Raw genomic sequence first — 20,212 nt, forward strand, 5'->3', positions numbered from 1 at the left:
TATCTTCAGTGTGGATGATTATGCTCCATATTACGCTCTATTTTATTTTTATGTTCCAGGCTTGACACAACTCTCATAGACTTCACAGATATGAAGTGCCAACGAGGGGACCTCAGCTTCATCTTCAATGGCGAAGCTGCGCCCTCTGAATCATTCGTAGTCTTAGACAATGAGCAGAAAGTGTACCAGAGAATACATCACGAGGTGAGTCCAGAGCTGGTTACTCCAGCATGCATTACTCTGCCCAGCCCCCATAGTGTTACTACAGTGAAGGCTGCAGGGGTAAATGGGATGGCTCCCTGGCAGTATTCCCTGTACATGGAGTGTGTGCCTCATGCCTCTGTGGTGTCACTAGTTTTTAGTGGTTTGATGACTATTGGTTCAGGTTCCTAAAGTTCTGCGTCCACTCTTGACAGGTGTCCTTTTAAATGAGCCAACCCCTTTAGCTCAATCCCCTAATTATTTACTGCTGCTCTCATGGCGTAGTTGGGGGTGAACAGCAGCGTAATAATGAGGCTGGAGGTTTCAGAGCACGTGCACACGATCCGTCCATGCTGTCAGCCAGGACAGGAGGAGGAATGTGGCGTTTTTGTAGGTGCTACATTTCCTTCTGTCATTGGCTGAATTGGCATGGACAGATGGAGTGCACTGCAGTAGTTGTGTTGACTTCAGGGGCTATACAAAAGTGGGAAACCCATCAACATACAACTCTTCTGTGTATGACCGTCATTTATGAAGATGGACTTTTACATCTGGAGGTGTCTTCTACAGTAGCCTGGGAGCAACAACGTTTTTTTTTTTTGGTGTAGAGGTAGTGTCAGGTTCACAATGAGAGCCTGTAAGTGTCCTGAGCAGGGTGTTTCGGCTTTGGTTTTATATCTGTTTGAGGAATTGATTGATACTGAGATTCTGTGGACTAGTGTCATAAGCAGAGTTGCCTGTCCTGAACCCCAGATCTTCCTGTCTCTTTCCACCCTGCATTACATGTGTACTATATTAAACCTGTACTGTATCATATGATGTCTTCTCTAAAGATGTAATATTATTGTTTCCTTTCCAGGAATCTGAAATGGAGACGGAGGAGGAAGTGGATATACTAATGAGCAGTGATATCTATTCAGCAACTTTATCTACGAAATCCATCACGTTCGCACGCGCCCAGACGGGCTGGCTTTTCAGAGAGGACAAAACGGTACGATGTCTTTCTCTCTGTATCTAATGGTTACCGTTCACACATACGGTGTATAAGGTGTTTCTGCAGCGCTGTCCTAATCCTACGGAAGACATTCTCTGTAGCACTTTCATTAAAACCATACTCCCAGTGTTCTCACTGTCACTGGCTGTCACGTGTACAGGAACACAATGTAGGCTATATCCCATTTATGCAGGGTGAGGGAAACGAGTTAATGATGGTTTTACAGTACACGAATTGTAATGCACTTTCTAGATATAACGTGTACCCTCCTCACACTCCTACGCCCGCTCCAGTTCTTATTATGAACTAGTGACCTACAGAGGGCCATATGTACGAAGCCTTAAAGTGCTAAATGGCACGGTGATAAAGTAACAACCAACCAGCTCCTGTCTGTCATTTTTCAACCCCCCTGTAACATGACAGTTGGGAGCTGATTGGCCGGTACTTTATCATTGTGCAATTTGTCACCTTTTAAGGCTTAGTACATCTCCCCACAGCCTGCTCAGTAAGCCACACTGGAATGCTCTATCGGTACTGTACACTGGACATGTACATGAATGTTTAGATAACCCACACTCGCATACATAGAATGAATGTATACAATGTCCCCAGAAGAATAAACATGCTCTGCTGTCCTTTGTTCTTTGGTTGTATCATTCATACCCCTTTCTCTAACGTCCTAGTAGATGCTGGGGACTCCGTAAGGACCATGGGGAATAGACGGGCTCCGCAGGAGACTGGGCACTCTAAAGAAAGATTTAGTACTATCTGGTGTGCACTGGCTCCTCCCTCTATGCCCCTCCTCCAGACCTCAGTTAGAATCTGTGCCCGGCCAGAGCTGGGTGCTCCTAGTGGGCTCTCCTGAGCTTGCTAGATAAGAAAATATTTTGTCAGGTTTTTTATTTTCAGAGAGCTTCTGCTGGCAACAGACTCTCTGCTACGAGGGACTGAGGGGAGAGAAGCAAACCTACTCATGGCAGCTAGGTAGCGCTTCTTAGGCTACTGGACACCATTAGCTCCAGAGGGATCGAACACAGGTACCTAACCTTGATCGTCCGTTCCCGGAGCCGCGCCGCCGTCCCCCTCGCAGAGCCAGAAGAACAGAAGCATGAAGACATCGAAATCGGCGGCTGAAGACTCCTGTCTTCACTTAAGGTAGCACACAGCACTGCAGCTGTGCGCCATTGCTCCCACAGCACACCACACACTCCGGTCACTGTAGGGTGCAGGGGGGGGGGGGAGGGGGGCGCCCTGGGTAGCAATTAATTACCTTTTTGGCAAAAATAGACATATATACAGTCTGGGACTGTATATATGCCCGAGCCCCCGCCATTTTTTACACATTAAAGCGGGACAGAAGCCCGCCGCTGAGGGGGCGAGGCCTTCTTCCTCAGCACACCAGCGCCATTTTCTCTTCACAGCTCCGTGGAAGGACGCTCCCAAGGCTCTCCCCTGCAGTATACAGGTGCAAAAAGGGTAAAAAGAGAGGGGGGGGGCACATAAATTTAGGCGCAAAACGATCACAAACAGCAGCTATTGGGTAATCACTAAGGTACAGTGTAATCCCTGGGTTATATAGCGCTGGGGTGTGTGCTGGCATACTCTCTCTCTGTCTCCCAAAAAGCCTTTGTGGGGTCCTGTTCTCAGTCAGAGCATTCCCTGTGTGTGTGCGGTGTGTCGGTATGTCAGTGTCGACATGTTTGATGAGGAAGGATATGTGGAGGCAGAACAAGTGCACTGTAGCCTTGGGACAGTCAGGGTCTCAACCCATGCCTGATCCTACAATGCAGAGGCCGTCAGGGTCTCACAAGCGCCCACTATCCCAGATGGTTGACACAGATGCCGACACGGAGTCTGACTCCAGTGTCGATGACGATGATGCAAAGTTGCAGCCTAAAATGACTAAAGCCATCCGCTACATGATTATAGCAATGAAGGATATATTGCACATATCAGAGGAAAAACCCTGTCCCTGACAAGAGGATTTATATGTATGGGGAGAAAAAGCAAGAAGTGACTTTTCCCCCTTCACATGAATTAAATGAATTATGTGTAAAAGCGTGGGATTCCCCTGATAGGAAAGTAGTAATTTCCAAGAGATTACTGATGGCGTATCCTTTCCCGCCAACGGACAGGTTACGCTGGGAATCCTCCCCGAGGGTAGACAAGGCGTTGACACGCTTATCTAAGAGGGTGGCCCTGCCGTCTCAGGATACGGCCGCCCTAAAGGATCCTGCGGATAGAAAGCAGGAAGCTATCCTGAAGTCTGTTTTTACACATTCTGGTACTCTACTGAGGCCAGCAATTGCTTCGGCCTGGATGGTGTAGTGCTGTAGCAGCTTAGACTGATAATCTCTCGGAGGAGATAGATACCCTGGACAGGGACACTGTTCTACTGACCCTGGGACATATCAAGGACGCTGTCCTATATATGCGCGATGCCCAGAGGGACATTTGCCTGCTGGGCTCTAGAATAAACGCAATGTCCATTTCTGCCAGAAGGGTCTTATGGACTCTGCAATGGACAGGGGATGCCGACTCTAAAAAACACATGGAGGTTTTGCCTTATAAGGGTGAAGAATTATTTTCGGACGGTCTCTCGGACCTAGTTTCTAGAGATGTGCACTTGAAATTTTTCGGGTTTTGGGTTCGGTTCCGCGGCCGTGTTTTGGGTTCGACCGCGTTTTGGCAAAACCTCACAGAATTTTTTTTGTCGGATTCGGGTGTGTTTTGGATTCGGGTGTTTTTTTCAAAAAACCCTAAAAAACAGCTTAAATCATAGAATTTGGGGGTCATTTTGATCCCAAAGTATTATTAACCTCAAAAACCATAATTTCCACTCATTTTCAGTCTATTCTGAACACCTCACACCTCACAATATTATTTTTAGTCCTAAAATTTGCACCGAGGTCGCTGGATGACTAAGCTAAGCGACCCAAGTGGCCGACACAAACACCTGGCCCATCTAGGAGTGGCACTGCAGTGTCACGCAGGATGGCCCTTCCAAAAAATACTCCCCAAACAGCACATGACGCAAAGAAAAATTAAAGAAAAAAGAGGTGCAAGATGGAATTGTCCTTGGGCCCTCCCACCCACCCTTATGTTGTATAAACAGGACATGCACACTTTAACCAACCCATCATTTCAGTGACAGGGTCTGCCACACGACTGTGACTGAAATGACCGGTTGGTTTGGACCCCCACCAAAAAAGAAGCAATTAATCTCTCCTTGCACAAACTGGCTCTACAGAGGCAAGATGTCCACCTCATCATCATCCTCCGATATATCACCGTGTACATCCCCCTCCTCACAGATTATCAATTCGTCCCCACTGGAATCCACCATCTCAACTCCCTGTGTACTTTGTGGAGGCAATTGCTGCTGGTCAATGTCTCCACGGAGGAATTGATTATAATTCATTTTAATGAACATCATCTTCTCCACATTTTCTGGAAGTAACCTCGTACGCCGATTGCTGACAAGGTGAGCGGCGGCACTAAACACTCTTTCGGAGTACACATTTGTGGGAGGGCAACTTAGGTAGAATAAAGCCAGTTTGTGCAAGGGCCTCCAAATTGCCTCTTTTTCCTGCCAGTATAAGTACGGACTGTCTGACGTGCCTACTTGGATGCGGTCACTCATATAATCCTCCACCATTCTTTCAATGGGGAGAGAATCATATGCAGTGCCAGTAGACGACATGTCCGTAATCGTTGGCAGGTCCTTCAGTCCGGACCAGATGTCAGCATCTGCAGTCGCTCCAGACTGCCTTCATCACCGCCAGCGGGTGGGCTCGGAATTCTGAGCCTTTTCCTCGCACCCCCAGTTGCGGGAGAATATGAAGGAGGAGATGTTGACAGGTCGCGTTCCGCTTGACTTGACAATTTTCTCACCAGCAGGTCTTTGAACCCCAGCAGACTTGTGTCTGCCGGAAAGAGAGATCCAAGGTAGGTTTTAAATCTAGGATCGAGCACGGTGGCCAAAATGTAGTGCTCTGATTTCAACAGATTGACCACCCGTGAATCCTTGTTAAGCGAATTAAGGGCTCCATCCACAAGTCCCACATGCGTAGCGGAATCGCTCTGTGTTAGCTCCTCCTTCAATGTCTCCAGCTTCTTCTGCAAATGCCTGATGAGGGGAATGACCTGACTCAGGCTGGCAGTGTCTGAACTGACTTCACGTGTGGCAAGTTCAAAGGGCAGCAGAACCTTGCACAACGTTGAAATCATTCTCCACTGCGCTTGAGACAGGTGCATTCCACCTCCTATATCGTGCTCAATTGTATAGGCTTGAATGGCCTTTTGCTGCTCCTCCAACCTCTGAAGCATATATCGGGTTGAATTCCACCTCGTTACCACTTCTTGCTTCAGATGATGGCAGGGCAGGTTCAGGCGTTTTTGGTGGTGCTCCAGTCTTCTGTACGTGGTGCCTGTACGCCGAAAGTGTCCCGCAATTCTTCTGGCCACCGACAGCATCTCTTGCACGCCCCTCTCGTTTTTTAAATAATTCTGCACCACCAAATTCAAGGTATGTGCAAAACATGGGACGTGCTGGAATTTGCCCATATTTAATGCACACACAATATTGCTGGCGTTGTCCGATGCCACAAATCCACAGGAGAGTCCAATTGGGGTAAGCCATTCCGCGATGATCTTCCTCAGTTGCCGTAAGAGGTTTTCAGCTGTGTGCGTATTCTGTAAACCGGTGATACAAAGCGTAGCCTGCCTAGGAAAGAGTTGGCGTTTGCGAGATGCTGCTACTGGTGCCGCCGCTGCTGTTCTTGCGGCGGGAGTCCATACATCTACCCAGTGGGCTGTCACAGTCATATAGTCCTGACCCTGCCCTGCTCCACTTGTCCACATGTCCGTGGTTAAGTGGACATTGGGTACAGCTGCATTTTTTAGGACACTGGTGACTCTTTTTCTGAGGTCTGTGTACATTTTCGGTATCGCCTGCCTAGAGAAATGGAACCTAGATGGTATTTGGTACCGGGGACACAGTACCTCCAACAAGTCTCTAGTTGCCTCTGCAGTAATGATGGATACCGGAACCACGTTTCTCACCACCCAGGATGCCAAGGCCTCAGTTATCCGCTTTGCAGCAGGATGACTGCTGTGATTTCTCTAACGTCCTAAGTGGATGCTGGGGACTCCGTAAGGACCATGGGGAATAGCGGCTCCGCAGGAGACTGGGCACATCTAAAGAAAGCTTTAGGACTATCTGGTGTGCACTGGCTCCTCCCCCTATGACCCTCCTCCAAGCCTCAGTTAGATCTTTGTGCCCGAACGAGAAGGGTGCACACTAGGGGCTCTCCTGAGCTTCTTAGTGAAAGTTTTAGTTTAGGTTTTTTATTTTCAGTGAGACCTGCTGGCAACAGGCTCACTGCATCGAGGGACTAAGGGGAGAAGAAGCGAACTCACCTGCGTGCAGAGTGGATTGGGCTTCTTAGGCTACTGGACATTAGCTCCAGAGGGACGATCACAGGCCCCGCTTGGATGGGTCCTAGAGCCGCGCCGCCGGCCCCCTAACAGAGCCAGAAGGCAGAAGAGGTCCGGAAAATCGGCGGCAGAAGGCGTCCTGTCTTCAACAAGGTAGCGCACAGCACTGCAGCTGTGCGCCATTGCTCTCAGCACACTTCACACTCCGGTCACTGAGGGTGCAGGGCGCTGGGGGGGGGGGCGCCCTGAGACGCAATTAAAACACCTTGGATGCTGGGCTATATGGATGCATTTAACCCCTGCCAGAATACATAGAAAAATGGGAGATAGGCTCCGCCCCCTTATCGGCGGCCTTATCTCCTCAGCACACTGGCGCCATTTTCCCTCACAGCTCCGTTGGAGGGAAGCTCCCTGGCTCTCCCCTGCAGTCACTACACTACAGAAAGGGTTAAAAAAGAGAGGGGGCCACTAATTAGGCGCAGTATTAACTATACAGCAGCTATAAGGGGAAAAACACTTATATAAGGTTATCCCTGTGTATATATATATATATATATATATATATATAGCGCTCTGGTGTGTGTGGGCATACTCTCCCTCTGTCTCCCCAAAGGGCTAGTGGGGTCCTGTCCTCTATCAGAGCATTCCCTGTGTGTGTGCTGTATGTCGGTACTTTTGTGTCGACATGTATGAGGAGAAAAATGATGTGGAGACTGAGCAGATTGCCTGTAATAGTGATGTCACCCCCTAGGGGGTCGACACCTGAGTGGATGAACTGTTGGAAGAAATTACGTGACAGTGTCAGCTCTGTATAAAAGACAGTGGTTGACATGAGACAGCCGGCTACTCAGCTTGTGCCTGTCCAGACGTCTCATAGGCCGTCAGGGGCTCTAAAGCGCCCGTTACCTCAGATGGCAGATATAGACGCCGATACGGATACTGACTCCAGTGTCGACGGTGAAGAGACAAATGTGACTTCCAGTAGGGCCACACGTTACATGATTGAGGCAATGAAAAATGTTTTACACATTTCTTATAATACGAGTACCACCAAAAAGGGGTATTATGTTCGGTGAGGAAAAACTACCTGTAGTTTTCCTGAATCTGAGAAATTAAATGAGGTGTGTGATGATGCGTGGGTTTCCCCCGATAACAACTGATAATTTCTAAAATGTTATTGGCATTATATCCTTTCCCGCCAGAGGTTAGGGTGCGTTGGGAAACACCCCCTAGGGTGGATAAAGCGCTCACACGCTTGTAAGGGCTCTACCCTCTCCTGAGATGGCCGCCCTTAAGGATCCTGCTGATAGAAAGCAGGAGGGTATCCTAAAATGTATTTACACACATACTGGTGTTATACTGCGACCAGCAATCGCCTCAGCCTGGATGTGCAGTGCTGGGTTGGCGTGGTCGGATTCCCTGACTGAAAATATTGATACCCTAGATAGGGACAGTATATTTTTGCCTATAGAGCATTTAAAAGATGCATTTCTATATATGCGTGATGCACAGCGGAATATTTGCCGACTGGCATCAAGTCTAAGTGCGTTGTCCATTTCTACCAGTAGAGGGTTATGGACACGTCAGTGGTCAGGTGATGCGTATTCCAAACGGCATTTGGAAGTATTGCCTTATTAAGGGGAGGAGTTATTTGGGGTCGGTCTTTCAGACCTGGTGGCCACGGCAACAGCTGGGAAATCCACGTTTGTACCCCAGGTCGCCTCTCAACATGAGAAGACGCCGTATTATCAGGCGCAGTCTTTTCGTGGACAAGCGGGCAAAAGGTTCCTCATTTCTGCCCCGTGACAGAGGGAGAGGAAAAAGGCTGCAGAAATCAGCCAGTTCCCAGGAACAGAAGCCCTCTCCCGCCTCTGCCAAGCCCTCAGTATACGCTGGGGCTTTACAAGCAGAATCAGGCACGGTGGGGGGCCCGTCTCAATGAATTTCAGCGCGCAGTGGGCTCACTCGCAAGTAGACCCCTGGATCCTTCAGGTGATATCTCAGGGGTACAAATTAGAATTCGAGACGCCTCCCCCTCGCCGTTTCCTAAAGTCGGCTTTACCGATGTCTCCTTCTGACAGGGAGACAGTTTTGGAAGCCATTCACAAGCTGTATTCCCAGCAGGTGATAATCAAGATACCCCTCCTGCAACAGGGAACGGGATATTATTCCACACTGTTGTGGTACCGAAGCCGGACGGCTCGGTGAGACCGACTCTAAATCTAAAATCTTTGAACACTTACATACAGAGGTTCAAATTCAAGATTGAGTCACTCAGAGCAGTGATTGCGAACCTGGAAGAAGGGGACTACATGATGTCTCGGGACATCAAGGATGCTTACCTTCATGTAAAAATTTACCCTTCTCACCAAGGGTACCTCAGGTTTATGGTACAGAACTGTCACTATCAGTTCAGACGCTGCCGTATGGATGGTCCACGGCACCCCGGGTCTTTACCAAGGTAATGGCCGAAATTATGATATTCCTTCGAAGGAAGGGAATTTTAGTTATCCCTTACTTGGACAATTCCCTGATAAGGGTAAGATCCAGGGAACAGTTGGAGGTCGGTGTAGCACTATCTCAGGTAGTGTTGCGGCAGCACGATTGGATTCTCAATATTCCAAAATCGCAGCTGGTTCCGACGACTTGTCTTCTGTTCCTAGGGATGATCCTGGACACAGTCCAGAAAAATGTGTTTCTCCCGGAGTAGAAAGCCCAGGGAGTTATCCGACCTAGTCAGGAACCTCCTAAAACCGAGCCAAGTCTCAGTGCATCAATGCACAAGGGTTCTGGGTAAAATGGTGGCTTCCTACGAAGCAATCCCATTCGGCAGATTCCACGCAAGAACTTTCCAGTGGGACCTGCTGGACAAATGGTCCGGGTCGCATCTTCAGATGCATCAGCGGATAACCCTGTCACCAAGGACAAGGGTGTCCCTCCTGTGGTGGTTGCAGAGTGCTCATCTTCTAGAGGGCCGCAGATTCGGCATTCAGGACTGGGTCCTGGTGACCACGGATGCCAGCCTGCGAGGCTGGGGAGCAGTCACACAGGGAAGGAATATCCAGGGCTTATGGTCAAGCCTGGAGACATCACTTCACATAAATATCCTGAAGCTAAGGGACATTTACAATGCTCTAAGCTTAGCAAGACCTCTGCTTCAAGGTCAGCCGGTGTTGATCCAGTCGGACAACATCACGGCAGTCACCCACGTAAACAGACAGGGTGGCACAAGAAGCAGGAGGGCAATGGCAGAAGCTGCAAGGATTCTTCGCTGGGCGGAAAATCATGTGATAGCACTGTCAGCAGTATTCATTCCGGGAGTGGACAACTGGGAAGCAGACTTCCTCAGCACGACCTCCACCCGGGAGAGTGGGGACTTCACCCAGAAGTCTTTCACATGATTATAAACCGTTGGGAAAAACTCGACAGGTATTGCGCCAGGTCCAGGGACCCTCCAGGCAATAGCTGTAGACGCTCTGGTAACACCGTAGGTGTACCAGTCAGGGTATGTGTTCCCTCCTCTGCCTCTCATACCCAAGGTACTGAGATTGATAAGATGGAGAGGAGTAAGCACTATATTCGTGGCTCCGGATTGGCCAAGAAGGACTTGGTAACCGGAACTTCAAGAGATGCTCACGGAGGATCCGTGGCCTCTACCTCTAAGAAGGGACCTGCTCCAGCAAGGACCCTGTCTGTTCCAAGACTTACCGCGGCTGCGTTTGACGGCATGGCGGTTGAACGCCGGATGCTGAAGGAAAAAAGGCATTCCGGATGAAGTCATCCCTATCCTGATCAAAGCCAGGAAGGATGTAACCGCAAAAACATTATCACCGCAATTGGCGAAAATATGTTGCGTGGTGCGAGGCCAGTAAGGCCCGACGGAGGAAATTCAACTGGGTCGATTCCTACATTTCCTGCAAACAGGAGTGTCTATGGGCCTGAAATTGGGGTCCATTAAGGTTCAAATTTCGGCCCTGTCAATTTTCTTCCAAAAAGAACTAGCTTCAGTCCCTGAAGTTCAGACGTTTGTAAAAGGGGTACTGCATATACAGCCTCCTTTTGTGCCTCCAGTGGCACTTTGGGATCTCAATGTAGTTTTGGGTTCCAAAAAGTCACATTGGTTTGAACCACTTAAATCTGTGGAGTTAAAATATCTCACATGGAAAGTGGTCATGCTGTTGGCCCTGGCCTGGGCCAGGCGCGTGTCAGAATTGGCGGCTTTATCCTGAAAAAGCCCTTATCTGATTTTCCATTCGGACAGGGCGGAATTGAGGACTCGTCCTCAGTTTCTCCCTAAGGTGGTTTCAGCGTTTCACCTGAACCAACCTATTTGTGGTGCCTGCGGCTACTAGGGACTTGGAGGACTCCAAGTTGCTAGACGTTGTCAGGGCCCTGAAAATATATGTTTCCAGGACGGCTGGAGTCAGGAAATCTGACTCGCTGTTTATCCTGTATGCACCCAACAAGCTGGGTGCTCCTGCTTCTAAGCAGACTATTGCTCGTTGGATTTGTAGTACAATTCAGCTTGCACATTCTGTGGCAGGCCTGCCACAGCCAAAAATCTGTAAATGCCCACTCCATAAAGAAGGTGGGCTCATCTTGGGCGGCTGCCCGAGGGGTCTCGGCTTTACAACTTTGCCGAGCAGCTACTTGGTCAGGAGCAAATACGTTTGTAAAATTCTACAAAATTGATATCCTGGCTGAGGAGGACCTGGAGTTCTCTCATTTGGTGCTGCAGAGTCATCCGCACTCTCCCGCCCGTTTGGGAGCTTTGGTATAATCCCCATGGTCCTTACGGAGTCCCCAGCATCCACTTAGGACGTTAGAGAAAATAAGAATTTACTTACCGATAATTCTATTTCTCGTAGTCCGTAGTGGATGCTGGGCGCCCATCCCAAGTGCGGATTGTCTGCAATACTGGTACATAGTTATTGTTACCAAAAAATCGGGTTATTGCTGTAGTGAGCCATCTTTTCTAGAGGCTCCTCTGTTATCATGCTGTTAACTGGGTTCAGATCACAAGTTGTACGGTGTGATTGGTGTGGCTGGTATGAGTCTTACCCGGGATTCAAAATCCTTCCTTATTGTGTACGCTCGTCCGGGCACAGTATCCTAACTGAGGCTTGGAGGAGGGTCATAGGGGGAGGAGCCAGTGCACACCAGATAGTCCTAAAGCTTTCTTTAGATGTGCCCAGTCTCCTGCGGAGCCGCTATTCCCCATGGTCCTTACGGAGTCCCCAGCATCCACTACGGACTACGAGAAATAGAATTATCGGTAAGTAAATTCTTATTATTTCATCTTCCTCGCAAAGGACTGTTGGACAGTGAATTGCTTGGTGGAAGTAGTAAAAGTGGTCTTACGACTTCCCCTCTGGGATGACCATCGACTCCCAGCAGCAACAACAGCAGCGCCAGCAGCAGTAGGCGTTACACGCAAGGATGCATCGGAGGAATCCCAGGCAGGAGAGGACTCGTCAGAATTGCCAGTGACATGGCCTGCAGGACTATTGGCATTCCTGGGGAAGGAGGAAATTGACACTGAGGGAGTTGGTGGGGTGGTTTGCGTGAGCTTGGTTACAAGAGGAAGGGATTTACTGGTCAGTGGACTGCTTCCGCTGTTGCCCAAAGTTTTTGAACTTGTCACTGACTTATTATGAATGCGCTGCAGGTGACGTATAAGGGAGGATGTTCCGAGGTGGTTAACGTCCTTACCCCTACTTATTACAGCTTGACAAAGGCAACACACGGCTTGACAAATGTCCGCATTTCTGTTGAAATACTTCCACAACGAAAAGCTGATTTTTTTTTTTGGTATTTTCACCAGGCATGTCAATGGCCCTATTCCTCCCACGGACAACAGGTGTCTCCCCGGGTGCCTGACTTAAACAAACCACCTCACCATCAGAATCCTCCTTGTCAATTTCCTCCCCAGCGCCAGCAACACCCATATCCTCCTCATCCTGGTGTACTTCAACACTGACATCTTCAATCTGACTATCAGGAACTGGACTGCGGGTGCTCCTTCCAGCACTTGCAGGGGGCGTGCAAATGGTGGAAGGCGCATGCTCTTCACGTCCAGTGTTGGGAAGGTCAGGCATCGCAACCGACACAATTGGACTCTCCTTGTGGATTTGGGATTTCGAAGAACGCACAGTTCTTTGCTGTGCTTTTGCCAGCTTGAGTCTTTTCTTTTTTTTAGCGAGAGGCTGAGTGCTTCCATCCTCATGTGAAGCTGAACCACTAGCCATGAACATAGGCCAGGGCCTCAGCCGTTCCTTGACACTCCGTGTGGTAAATGGCATATTGGCAAGTTTACGCTTCTCCGACAATTTTATTTTAGATTTTTGAGTCCTTTTTTTACTGATATTTGGTGTTTTGGATTTTACATGCTCTGTACTATGACATTGGGCATCGACCTTGGCAGCCGACGTTGCTGGCATTTCATCGTCTCGGCCATGACTAGTGGCAGCAGCTTCAGCACGAGGTGGAAGTCGATCTTGATCTTTCCCTATTTTTGGAACCTCAACATTTTTGTTCTCCATATTTTAATAGGCACAACTAAAAGGCACCTCAGGTAAACAATGGAGATGGATGGATACTAGTATACTTATGGATGGACGAGCGACTGCCGACACAGAGGTAGCTACAGCCGTGGACTACCGTACTGTGTCTGCTGCTAATATAGACTGGATGATAATGAGATAAAATTAAAATATATATATATATATATCACACTAGTACTGCAGCCGGACAGGTATATATATATTATGTAATGACGGACCTGCTGGACACTGTCTGTCAGCACTGCAGACTCCTAAAGTAAGCTACTAGTATCAAGAAGATAGAAAAAAAAACCACGGGTAGGTGGTATACAATTATGGATGGACCAGCGACTGCCGACACAGAGGTAGCTACAGCCGTGGACTACCGTACTGTGTCTGCTGCTAATATAGACTGGATATAATGAGATAAAAAATTTTCACACTAGTACTGCAGCCGGACAGGTATATATATTATGTAATGACGGACCTGCTGGACACTGTCTGCAGAATGCGTTTATAAAAACACCACACGACGAGTGTTTAACTTTTTCAGGCAGACAATCACAATATACTGGTGGTCAGCAGACAATCACAATATACTGGTGGTCAGTGGTCACTGGTCAGTCACACTGGCAGTGGCACTCTGGCAGCAAAAGTGTGCACTGTACTTAAAATATGTACTCCTGCTATAACTGCTCCCCAGTCTCCCCCACAATTAAGCTGTGTGAGCAGTGAGCACTCAGCACAGTCAGATAATGATATACAGTATTACATATGATGCAGCACACTGGGCTGAGCACAGATATGGTATGTGACTGTGTCACACTGTGTATCGTTTTTTTTTCAGGCAGAGAACGGATTAATTAAACTGGTGGTGGTCACTGGTCACACTATCAGCAAGTAGTACTCCGTCCTAAGCAGACAATCACAATATACTGGTGGTCACTGGTCAGTCACACTGGCAGTGTGGCACTCTGGCAGCAAAAGTGTGCACTGTACTTAAAATATATTATTTATGTACTCCTGCTCTAACTGCTCCCCAGTCTCCCCCACAATTAAGCTGTGTGAGCAGTGAGCACTCAGCACAGTCAGATATACAGTATTACATATGATGATGCAGCACACTGAGGCTGAGCACAGATATGGTATGTGACTGTGTATCGTTTTTTTTCAGGATGAGAACGGATTAATTAAACTGGTGGTCAATGGTCACACTATCAGCAAGTAGTAGTACTCCAGTCCTAATATGCTCCCCAAAATTAGTAAATACCAAATAGTGTCTCTAACTCTCTACTCTCTTCTCTATAAACGGAGAGGACGCCAGCCACGTCCTCTCCCTATCAATCTCAATGCACGTGTGAAAATGGCGGCGACGCGCGGCTCCTTATATAGAATCCGAGTCTCGCGAGAATCCGACAGCGGGATGATGACATTCGGGCGCGCTCGGGTTAGCCGAGCAAGGCGGGAAGGTTCGAACCTGCCTCGGACCCGTGTAAAAAGGCTGAAGTTCGGGGGGGTTCGGTTTCCGAGAAACCGAACCCGCTCATCACTACTAGTTTCCACTGCTACGGCAGGGAAGTCAAATTTCTTGCCTTATGTTCCCTCACAGCCGAAGAAAGCACCGTATTACCAAATGCAGTCCTTTCGTTCGCAAAAGAGCAAGAAAGTCAGAGGGGCATCTTTTCTTACCAGAGGCAGGGGTAGAGGAAAAAAGCTGCACCATGCAGCTAGTTCCCAGGAACAAAAGTCCTCCCCGGCTTCCACTAAATCCACCGCATGACGCTGGGGCGGTGGGGGCGCGTCTCCGAAATTTCAGCCACCAGTGGGTTCGCTCACAGGTGGATCCTTAGGCTATACAAATTGTGTCGAATGGATACAAGCTGGAGTTCGAGGTGACGCCCCCTCACCGTTACCTAAAATCGGCCTTGCCAGCTTCCACCATGGAAAGGGAGGTAGTGCTGGCGGCAATTCACAAGCTATACCTCCAGCAGGTGGTAGTAAAGGTTCCCCTCCTTCAACAGGGAAGGGGTTACTATTCCACTATGTTTGTGGTACCGAAACCGGACGGTTCGGTCAGGCCCATCTTGAATTTAAAATCCCTGAATATTTATCTGAGGAAATTCAAGTTCAAAATGGAATCGCTCAGAGCATTCATTGCAAGTCTGGAAGAGGGGGATTTCATGGTGTCTCTGGACATCAAGGATGCTTACTTGCATGTCCCCATTTATCCGCCTCATCAAGTGTACCTCAGGTTTGTGGTACAGGACTGTCATTACCAATTCCAGACGCTGCCGTTTGGCCTGTCCACGGCACCGAGAATATTTACCAAGGTGATGGCGGAGATGATGGTGCTCCTTCGGAAGCAAGGAGTTACAATTATCCCATACTTGGACGATCTCCTCATAAAGGCGAGGTCCAGGGAGCAATTACTGATCAGCGTAGCATACTCTCAGGAAGTGTTGCGGCAGCACGGCTGGATTCTGAATATTCCAAAGTCGCAGCTGATCCCTACGAAGCGTCTGCCCTTCCTGGGCATGATTCTGGATACAGGTCAGAAGAAGGTATTTTTCCCGGAGGAGAAGGCTCAGGAGCTCGTGACTCTGGTCAGAGACCTCCTGAAGCCAAAACAGGTGTCGGTGCATCACTGCACGCGAGTCCTGGGAAAGATGGTGGCGTCATACGAAGCCATTCCCTTCAGCAGGTTCCATGCCAGGATTTTTCAGTGGGATCTGTTGGACAAGTGGTCCGGATCGCATCTTCAGATGCATCGGCTGATCACCCTGGCCCCCAGGGCCAAGGGTGTCTCTTCTGTGGTGGCTGCAGAGGGCTCACCTCCTCGAGGGCCGCAGGTTTGGCATACAGGACTGGGTCCTGGTGACCACGGATGCAAGCCTCCGAGGTTGGGGGGCAGTCACTCAGGGAAGAAACTTCCTAGGGCTGTGGTCAAGTCAGGAGACTTGTCTGCACATAAATATCCTAGAACTAAGGGCCATATACAACGCCCTAAGCCAAGCGGAGCCTCTGCTTCGAGACCAACCAGTGCTGATTCAGTCAGACAACATCACTGCAGTGGCCCATGTCAACCGACAGGGCGGCACAAGAAGCAGGGTGGCGATGGCAGAAGCAACCAGGATTCTTTGTTGGGCGGAGAATCACGTGCAGGCACTGTCAGCAGTGTTTATTCCGGGGGTCGACAACTGGGAAGCAGACTTCCACCAGCAGACACGACCTCCACCCGGGAGTGTGGGGACTTCATCAAGAAGTCTTCACGCTGATTGCAAATCGACTCCCACAGGTGGACATGATGGCGTCACGCCTCAACAAAAAGCTAAACCGGTATTGCGCCAGGTCAAGGGACACTCAGGCGATAGCTGTGGACGCACTAGTAACACCATGGGTGTTCCAGTGGGTCTATGTGTTTCCTCCTCTTCCTCTCATACCCAAGGTGCTGAGAATTGTAAGAAAAAGAGGAGTGAGAACAATATTCATTGCTCCGGATTGGCCAAGAAGGACTTGGTACCCGGAACTGCAAGAAATGCTCACAGAGGACCCATGGCCTCTGCCTCTCAGACAGGACCTGTTACAACAAGGGCCCTGTCTGTTCCAAGACTTACCGCGGCTGCGTTTGACGGCATGGCGGTTGAACGCCGGATCCTAGTGGAAAAGGGCATTCCGGATGAAGTTATTCCTACGCTGATAAAGGCTAGGATAGACGTGACTGCGAAAATATGTTGCTTGGTGTGAGGCCAGGAAGGCCCCTACAGAGGAATTCCAGCTGGGTCGATTCCTGCACTTCCTGCAGTCAGGAGTGACTATGGGCCTAAAATTAGGGTCCATAAAGGTCCAGATTTCGGCCCTATCCATTTTCTTTCAAAAGGAACTGGCTTCACTGCCTGAGGTTCAGACGTTTGTTAAGGGAGTGCTGCATATTCAGCCCCCTTTTGTGCCACCAGTGGCACCTTGGGATCTTAACGTGGTCTTGGGGTTCCTGAAATCCCACTGGTTTGAGCCACTTTAGACCGTGGAGCTAAAGTATCTCACATGGAAAGTGGTCATGCTGTTGGCCTTAGCGTCGGCTAGGCGTGTGTCAGTATTGGCGGCTTTGTCATGTAAAAGCCCCTATATGGTTTTTCATATGGACAGGGCAGAATTGCGGACTCGTCCGCAATTTCTACCAAAGGTTGTGTCTTCGTTTCATTTGAACCAACCTATTGTGGTGCCTGCGGCTACTCGTGACTTGGAGGATTCCAAGTTGCTGGACGTGGTCCGGGCTTTGAAGACTTATGTTAACAGGACGGCTGGAGTCAGGAAGACTGACTCACTGTTTATCCTGTATGCATCCAACAAGCTGGGTGCTCCTGCTTCAAAGCAAACCATTGCTCGCTGGATCTGTAACACGATTCAGCAGGCTCATTCTGCGGCGGGATTGCCGCATCCAAAATCAGTGAAAGCCCACTCCACAAGGAAGGTGGGCTCTTCTTGGGCGGCTGCCCGAGGGGTCTCGGCATTACAGCTTTGCCGAGCTGCTACTTGGTCGGGTTCAAACACTTTTGCAAAATTCTACAAGTTTGATACCCTGGCTGAGGAGGACCTTGTGTTTGCCCATTCGGTGCTGCAGAGTCATCCGCACTCTCCCGCCCATTTGGAGGTTTTGGTATAATCCCCGGAGTCCCGAGCATCCACTAGGACGTTAGAGAAAATAAGATTTTACTCACCGGTAATTCTGTATCTCGTAGTCCGTAGTGGATGCTGGGCGCCCGTCCCCAGTGCGGACTTTCTGCAATACGTGTATATAGTTATTGCTTAATAAAGGGTTATGTTATATTGGCATCCTTTGGTTGATGCTCTGTTGTTTGTTCATACTGTTAACTGGGTAAGTTTATCAAGTTATACGGTGTGATTGGTGTGGCTGGTATGAGTCTTACCCTGGATTCCAAAATCCTTTCCTTGTAATGTCAGCTCTTCCGGGCACAGTTTCCTTAACTGAGGTCTGGAGGAGGGTCATAGTGGGAGGAGCCAGTGCACACCAGATAGTACTAAATCTTTCTTTAGAGTGCCCAGTCTCCTGCGGAGCCCGTCTATTCCCCATGGTCCTTACGGAGTCCCCAGCATCCACTACGGACTACGAGAAAAAGATTTACCGGTGAGTAAAATCTTATTTTTCCACTAGCTCAAAAAATGCGGGTTTTTGCACGGGGGCGCGCATCTACCTGGGTTTTTTGCTAGTGGAAACGGTTCCCTCTGAAAATTCCCGGGTCAAGTGACCCAGGAATCCTACCCGGGTAGCTACCTGGGTTGGACCCGGGAATGAGTGAAATAAGGGTATTCTGACCTGGGACTCGTTTACAGCATGTCAGAGCGCATTCCTCCCTGACTGCAGTGTCCCTCGGGAGGTTGGGGGGGAAACGGCACATGCGCTACTGACTGTCCTGCTATGCAGACAGCAGCGCTGGCCGGGACAGTGTGTGCCGGAGGCTGGGGGCGGCGCAGCAGCTTCGCGAGTGCTGGGCTTGCCCCCCGCGTGACGGAGGGCAGCATCGCATTGGGGGCGTGGGCCAACAGGACCCCGTGGTTATGCCCTGGGGGTCCCAATCTGCCGATTTTCTTGGCGCTTGGAGATGACGTCATCTCCAAGCGCTGGGCAGAATACACTGCACCCGGGTGCAGTGTAAACTGTGCCGACCCGGGATATTCCTGGGTCGGCGCCGTTGTGGAACAGGGGTCCATCTCGGGTCTGACCTGGCTTGGAACAGTGTTCCAAATCCCGGGTCAGACCCGAGACTTCTAGTGGAAAAGGTGGTCTTACTCTGTTAATTTGTGAAGTGGTTCCCAAACTTTTCTGAATCACTGAGTATCAGATTTTCTCTAACGTCCTAGTGGATGCTGGGGACTCCGTAAGGACCATGGGGAATAGACGGGCTCCGCAGGAGACTGGGCACTCTAAGAAAGATTTAGTACTAGTGGTGTGCACTGGCTCCTCCCTCTATGCCCCTCCACCAGACCTCAGAATCTGTGCCCGGACGGAGCTGGGTGCATTTTAGTGAGCTCTCCTGAGCTTGCTAATAAGAAAGTATTTTAGTTAGGTTTTTTATTTTCAGAGAGCTTCTGCTGGCAACAGACTCTCTGCTACGTGGGACTGAGGGGAGAGAAGCAAACCTACTAACTGCGGCTAGGTTGCGCTTCTTAGGCTACTGGACACCATTAGCTCCAGAGGGATCGAACACAGGTACCTAACCTTGGTCGTCCGTTCCCGGAGCCGTGTCGCCGTCCCCCTTGCAGAGCCAGAAGACAGAAGCCAGCGGGTTGAAGCAAGTAGACGTCAAAATCGGCGGCAGAAGACTCCTGTCTTCATATGAGGTAGCGCACAGCACTGCAGCTGTGCGCCATTGCGCCCACACTAACCCACACACTCCGGTCACTGTAGGGCGCAGGGGGGGGGCGCCCTGGGCAGCAATTGATTACCTCCTGGCAAAAGCAGCATATATACAGCTGGGCACTGTAATATGCATGAGCCTCCGCCATTAATTTTACACAAAATCGCGGGACAGAAGCCCGCCGATGAGGGGGCGGGGCCTTCTTCCTCAGCACTCACCAGCGCCATTTTCTCATCCACAGCTCCGCTGAGAGGAAGCTCCCCAGGCCCTCCCCTGCAGACTCACGGTAGAAAGAGGGTAAAAAGAGAGGGGGGGCACATAAATTTAGCACATTAATCATATATACAGCAGCTACTGGGTAAACACTAAGTTACTGTGCGATTCCTGGGTCATATAGCGCTGGGGTGTGTGCTGGCATACTCTCTATCTCTCCAAAAGGCCTTGTGGGGGTCCTGTCCTCATATAGAGCATCCCCTGTGTGTGTGGTGTCGGTACGCGTGTGTCGACATGTTTGACGAGGAGGGCTATGTGGAGGCAGAGCAAGTGCAGATGAATGACGTGTCTCTGCCGACGGCGCCGACACCTGATTGGATGGATATGTGGAAGGTGTTAAATGACCTTGCATAAAAGGTTGGATAAAGCTGATGCATTGGGACAGTCGG

The 20,212-nt window shown here is 49.6% G+C and overlaps 1 protein-coding gene across 2 annotated transcripts in view; it reads left to right on the forward strand.

The window, feature by feature from the left end:
- Positions 1-20,212, forward strand: part of ANKRD13C (ankyrin repeat domain 13C) — a 108,957-nt gene that overhangs the window by 79,144 nt on the left and 9,601 nt on the right. For both annotated transcript variants that reach the window (XM_063939096.1, XM_063939095.1), the window contains exons 7-8: positions 60-204; positions 1,061-1,192. In XM_063939096.1, coding sequence (XP_063795166.1) covers positions 60-204; positions 1,061-1,192 — 277 coding nt within the window. The remainder of the gene's footprint in view (positions 1-59; positions 205-1,060; positions 1,193-20,212) is intronic.

The sequence above is a fragment of the Pseudophryne corroboree genome, chromosome 9, assembly GCF_028390025.1.
Source record: "Pseudophryne corroboree isolate aPseCor3 chromosome 9, aPseCor3.hap2, whole genome shotgun sequence".
NCBI lineage: Eukaryota > Metazoa > Chordata > Amphibia > Anura > Myobatrachidae > Pseudophryne > Pseudophryne corroboree.